We start from the raw sequence: 6,266 nt of genomic DNA, 5'->3' as shown, positions 1-6,266 counted from the left end.
GACATGAAAGATGCCATTACAAACAGCAAAAGAAGAACTGCATAGCCTTGGCTAGAAGAACGAAGACGAGCTAAAAGAAGCGTGGCGCTTCATTTCAGTTCTGAGAGAATGATTGACGTGAGGAGGGGCGGGGCCAGAAATGATGTCAATCATGTTATGTTGACGTACAGACTCGCGGTCTCATCACACGCGACGCCGCTGCTCCAGGTGAACGCTGAACGCAGAGTGCTGAGGACAACGTAAACAAGGTAAAGTGCTCTACACTAAATGTCAACTTATGACTTTTTTTTTTACAAGTCAGTTTTGTTAATGTTGCTATCTGTTGTTATCTGTTAATGTTGTGTTGTTATCTGGTGATGGTATCTGAATATCTCAGATTTCAAATGCAATTTAATTGTTTTTAATATAGCCATGCTACAAAAGGACAGTACTGTACTTTTGGCACCTTTTTTTAATTAAGAAATAGACGTTAATTAAGAAATCGAATAAAAAATACATTAAAACAACTTTTTAGGCATATACCATAGCTAACATGTTATTCTTCAGAGTACCCTGGAACCCTGGAGTGCCATATAAATACCATGGTAAATTTCAATGCTATGGTATGAAAGTATGCCTGTGATACTATACCATGGTGCCACAGCCATAGTACGTTTTGTAAAAGAAGTGTACAGTATCAGAAAGTAGTTTGTTGAATGCCATTCATGGTACACCAAAATATACCATACCATATTGATCTACCATGGTATTTGCATCTTTATAGAATACTAAAGAATTACCATGGTATATGCCCAAAAATGTCATTGCATCTAAAAAACAACAACATTGTACATGATATTTTGTCCTCAAAAACATGGTAATCCCATGGTACCTGTAGTTACTTTGTTTTGTTACCTCTGTTGTTGTGTTTATCTCTGACGTGCTTCTGTTCTGTGGCCGCTGAAGTTGAAGTGTCTGTAATAATATTCTGTCTCCCTCTTTAAATGTTGCTAGGCTGTGTTTGGATCCTTAGGACACCGCAAAGCGTGCTCGTTTTAAGCTGTAGTTCACGACCGACAGCTACATTTTTCTGTAGGTCTGAAAGTATGTGAAAAATGTGGGCTGTCGTAATTGCCCACCATATGGAAAAATATTTTAAAGACCACTGAAAACTCACTGAATAGCTAGTGTACCATTCGCTTCCATTCCAGATCTTTTTTTATTTATGTATAGACCCTAATTTTTTACTATTTTATTTTTGATGTGTTGGTATATGTTCAAAAACACATGATAAACAAAAAAATGTGGCACTACTATGGTACATTTGGGTACTTTTTTATTAGTGTGTTCTCCCTGATACAAAAAGTACCTTATTATTACCACAAAATATGCAAGGAAAAAACATGTTTTTCGTCATCTACCACGATGGGAATTCTTTGAAGTTCCTTACATTGACTTTTAAATACTGTTGCATATGAACATGCTAATCAAACAGTTCAATAGCACATGGTACTATTTTAGTAAAGCTTATTAGGTTTTCTTATTAGGAGTCACTGAGACATAGTTTATGGTGTATAGCGGTTAGTTATATATGCATGAGAGGAACATGGAAAGTTATATTTCATGTGAATAGATGCCATTGAACAGCCTCCTAGAGGATCCCTCTCTGCCAGCAGGGGTTAAATAAGCTGTCATTGATGAAATGCATGTGTATATACATTCACGGCCAATAAATGACATATGATCATATGAACGTGTAGCTGTAGGATGAAGAGTCTACAGTGAATATGATGATATTGACTAGTAAATACTGAACACCTGAAATTACTCTTGTGTTTTCTTAGGTTAACATATATATATATATATATAAAGAGAGAGAGAGAGACTTTATTTTTGTGGAATATCACATTCTCACGCACCAAGTTGTTACTGTTAAAACTATGACTAATGTCTGTGTCATTGTAGGAATGAGATGATGTCAGAGCAGCAGGGACTATAGAAGATGAGAAGTTGATTATGAGACAGAGATTTTTGTCCAAATATAAAGTGACCGTATTAAACTAATGGCAGTGCGTGACTAACGAGGACAAAGCGTAAAGTTATGATGCATGGTTATGATTTAACCTCTCACGCATCAAACCACTATGATTTTTATTTAGCTTAACTATTTTTTAGTTAAGTAGTTTGCCTGTTTTCAATTTAGGTGCAAGTATGATAAAAAAAAAAATTAAACATATGGTCAAATATTTGCTAGTTTCATGTCTTTTTAATTTCCTTTCACATAATGAAATAACTTAAACTCAAATCAATATTTCATATCTATTAATGTATTTATTTAGTAAGTAGCCATGTTATAAGTTGGGTAATGTGCAGTAGTATATGTAAAATGAAGACCTCTCCTCCTCACTTTATTTTGCAATACATTCCAGCTGACTGTACAAATGGTTGGCTTTTACACTAATTGTAGGCTCTTTCTACATCCATCAAATTGTCCATTAACCATATCTCTCTCCATTTCTTCCTGTGTCCACTCAAGTCTCGTTTAGATTGTGTGTGTCCATGCATGTGTGAGGTGTTCTGGGGTCAGGATGGACGTGGAGGAGACCGATGCAGGTCAGATGGAGACAGTGGCCCCAGAAGAAGAGCCACCAGCTCCCAAACGCAGCAGAGGACGACCTCGCAAACAACCACAGGTCAGAGAGATGCAATGATGGATGGAGGGATGGATGGATACTAAATAAATTGAGTTAAACCAAGTGAATTGATTCCCTCAGGAGCCTGTTGAGCCCTCAGCTCCTAAGAGGCCGAGAGGAAGACCAAGAGGCAGTAAAAATAAAGGCCAGCGGGTCACAGCTAAAGTAAGACAACTTGCTGGAGTGCACTTCCACTTAAGCTCACTGATTCTTCTTCAGACATATAACATGCGCTCTCTTTCCTTCATCTGCTTTTGGATGCAGCTTGAGCCACTGAGAGAACGAAGACCTCGAGGTAGACCACGAAAATGGGTGAGAATCAGTTGATTAACTCAAGTTGATTAACTCAAATATAACAGAATTTACATTCTTGTACAAATACTTTTTTAAGCTTTCAGCATTCACAAATGGTCTGGATTGACTAGTAGAGTATGTCTCCTTTATCATACTCTTTCAAAAGAGTAAAGGAAATTCTTTTATCAATAATATGACCCATTTTAATATGAAATCAAACATTACCCTATTTACTTGATTAGATATTAATGTTACGTGCACATGATTCCTTTATTCTTTCTTGTTAAATATCCTGTGTCACTGTTTATGTGTTGAGTTGGCAGAAATGTATTTGTTTCTCACCTTTTCTCTCTAATTTATAGCCTCAGAAGACCATTCCTCAGGAAGAACAGCAGGTAAAAAACAACATATATATGCTTATAATATATATATATATATATATATATATATATATATATATGCTTATTATCAATGTTGAAAACAGTTGTGCTGCTTCATATTTTTGTGGATACATTTTTTTCTGGATTTTTTGATGAATAGAAAGTTCACAAGAACAGAATTTATTTGAAATAGAAATATTTTTTGAAACATTATGTTTTTGCTGTCACTTTAATGCGTCAATTTAATGCATCCTTGCCGAATAAAAGTATTAATTTCTTTCAAAAAATAATTGTCGTTTAACGAAGAAAGAGACATTTAATTGCTTGTCTACAGTTACAATGCTCACATTACAAGAATACAAGTGTTCATAGAAATGTTTTTCACTAATTTAAAGTGGGAAAGACTCGAATTAATAATGAAACTCGATTAGTCGAGTCGATTATTTTCATTATCCGTCATATTGATTCGTTTTCTGCAACCCATAAAGAACAAAATTAATATCATCCTATCCGTTAAACACTTAACCTGATAAACATGTCAATCAGTGACTGTCAAAAGTACAGTTCTTTTTGAAGTGAAACCCAGATATGGGTTCAGAAACCGTTTAGAAACTCCCCGTTACTCAAACAATTCACAGGTTAGAACAGAACTAAATGACTCAGTGCGTTTAAGGGAAATCCAGTATAGCTCCTTACATTTCTTGGTTTCCTGTCCCAACTGTCGTGATTCTCAGGTCACGCACACACATTCCTCATGTGTTCTCTTTCCCCTGCACCTAGACTGGTGAAGGGGCGGAGTCAACAGAAGACCCGCCCACTCAGACTCCGCCTGCTGCGTTGACATCACAGGAGAGCGACTAGAACTACCTCACTGATGATGACTTTGATACTTCATCAGGGGTAACTCTCCATCTAATCTGCCTTCATGTACACTGTAAAAAATGAAAACGTGCCAGTGCTCAAATTGCGCCCAAACCGGAGGGCTCAAAATCAGACATGCATGCCCTACCCTTACTACATTTCTAATTTCAAAAGGTACCCTAAAATCTATAATAATCACCCATCTTTTTATTTTATTTTTTATTTAGCAGACGCTTTTATCCAAAGCGACTCACATTGACTTACATTCTTTATTGTGGACACCTGTCAGCAATTTACACTGCCATTTTATCTTTTCATTTATCATCATTTATCATGGATTCTTAAAGTCAACAAGAATTTAAATTTGAACTGGTTTGCTTTCTTAAAACACGTTTTTGCGCACAATGTTGGTGGCCAGACACCGTAGTATGTCTTAAAGCCCGTTCACACCAAGAGCAATGACTATAATGATAACCTTATTAGCGTCCACACCAGCAGACGATATTGTTCTGTTTATTATTATCTGCAGTTCTGCCAATTTAATGCTCCAGCTCTTTAAAGCAGGATGGATTCTGATTGGCTGTCAATGTTTTTATCGTTCATCAGCTGAAAGGAAAATAGTCGTGGTGTGAACTAAATCTTTATTTTTATCATTATAGTTATTGTCCTTGGTGTGAACTGGGCTTTTATCACTTCAAAATGACAACAAAAAAACATGAACTTGTTTTGTTCAAGACATTTATTTAATGTTCAGGATCTTGGGATTTAAAAATCAGTGCACCACAAAATCATCTCGGTGTATGGATGATGCCTGATGATGGGTTATATTAAGTTTGTTTAATCATGTACTTCTCAGGATTCTGGAAACAACATATTACCGAAGCTTGAAATTACTCATCATTTTAATGTTGAAACATTTTTAATGATTGATCTTTTAATGTATAATTTCTTTGGGTAACACTTTACAATAAGGTTCATTAGTTAACAACCTTAGTTAACATGAACTAAGCATAAACAATACATCTATAGCATTCATTAATCTTAGTTAATATTAATTTCAGCATTTATTAATACATTATTCAAATCAAAGGTTGTATTTGTTAACATTAGTTGATGCACTGTGAACTAACATGAACAAACAATGAACGACTGTATTAACAAAGATGAATAAATGCTGCAACAAATGTATTGCTCATTGTTAGTTCATGCATTAACTAATGAACCTTATTGTAAAGTGTTACCTTTTATTGTTTTAGTTTAATGTTTACAGTGGAATGAATAGATTCTATCGTGTCTGTTTACACCAAACAGAAATGATGACTTCATCAGTGATGTAAATGTTCAACAACAATCATTATACTTGTAATTCAGTACCTCAACACCAGAAACCTCAGTGAATTTGTTTGCTCACTCTACACAATGGGTCATTTGTTACAGCGAAATGCATATATTGTCAATGCAGACTTTGGAACAACAGTATATAATTTTGGCTCTATATTTTCACAATTAGCTTTTTTTTTATCGTCCAATCTAATTTGTACTGCTCTGAACTGTGTTATTGCGCTGATATCATGGGGGTTATGTTTACAACATGACTGATGTTTAAAGCGTCTCCCATTGACAATACAGTTCATATACTGTAAAATGCTCTTAAAACAGGTACAAATGGTTCTTAAAATTAATTTCAAGAAAGAACTTTTTCTTATGAGGAATTGTTTTATTTGAAGTCAACCAAGCATTGTTCAAAGGCATCATGGTATATAGTGAAGTTTAGTCATTTGCGTATTAAACATTTGACAACGTGCCTCATAAATACAGCCTCAGGTAACTTCCTTACCTCTTTTCTACATTCCTCAAAGGCCAGTAATGCTGTTTGTGCAGTCGTATGTTCATGAATAAAGTTACTTATGATCCAACAGTTATTGTCTTTATTGCATTAACCAAAAATGATTCCCTAGTTTCCAAGAACACACATGCACGTGTCATAGTGTAAATATCCTTTTTATTATGTCCTTCATTGTCATAAAAGTTAAAAACTTCTTTAAAATGATCTACCGCT

The 6,266-nt window shown here is 35.1% G+C and overlaps 1 protein-coding gene across 1 annotated transcript; it reads left to right on the top strand.

The window, feature by feature from the left end:
* Positions 1 to 47: 47 nt before the first annotated feature.
* Positions 48 to 4,305, top strand: si:ch211-161c3.6 (high mobility group AT-hook 2b). Its single transcript, XM_056270557.1, has 6 exons — positions 48 to 248; positions 2,516 to 2,672; positions 2,754 to 2,837; positions 2,937 to 2,984; positions 3,329 to 3,361; positions 4,127 to 4,305. Exons 2-6 carry the CDS (start codon positions 2,568 to 2,570, stop codon positions 4,205 to 4,207), a joined length of 351 nt encoding a protein of 116 aa, XP_056126532.1. The 5' UTR covers positions 48 to 248; positions 2,516 to 2,567; the 3' UTR covers positions 4,208 to 4,305.
* Positions 4,306 to 6,266: the final 1,961 nt, after the last annotated feature.

Source organism: Rhinichthys klamathensis, unplaced genomic scaffold, assembly GCF_029890125.1.
Source record: "Rhinichthys klamathensis goyatoka isolate OS25496 unplaced genomic scaffold, OSU_Roscu_1.1 h1tg000303l_1, whole genome shotgun sequence".
Taxonomy (NCBI): domain Eukaryota; kingdom Metazoa; phylum Chordata; class Actinopteri; order Cypriniformes; family Leuciscidae; genus Rhinichthys; species Rhinichthys klamathensis.
Note: the sequence above shows the minus strand (reverse complement) of the source record. Positions and strands in the feature narration are given on the sequence as shown.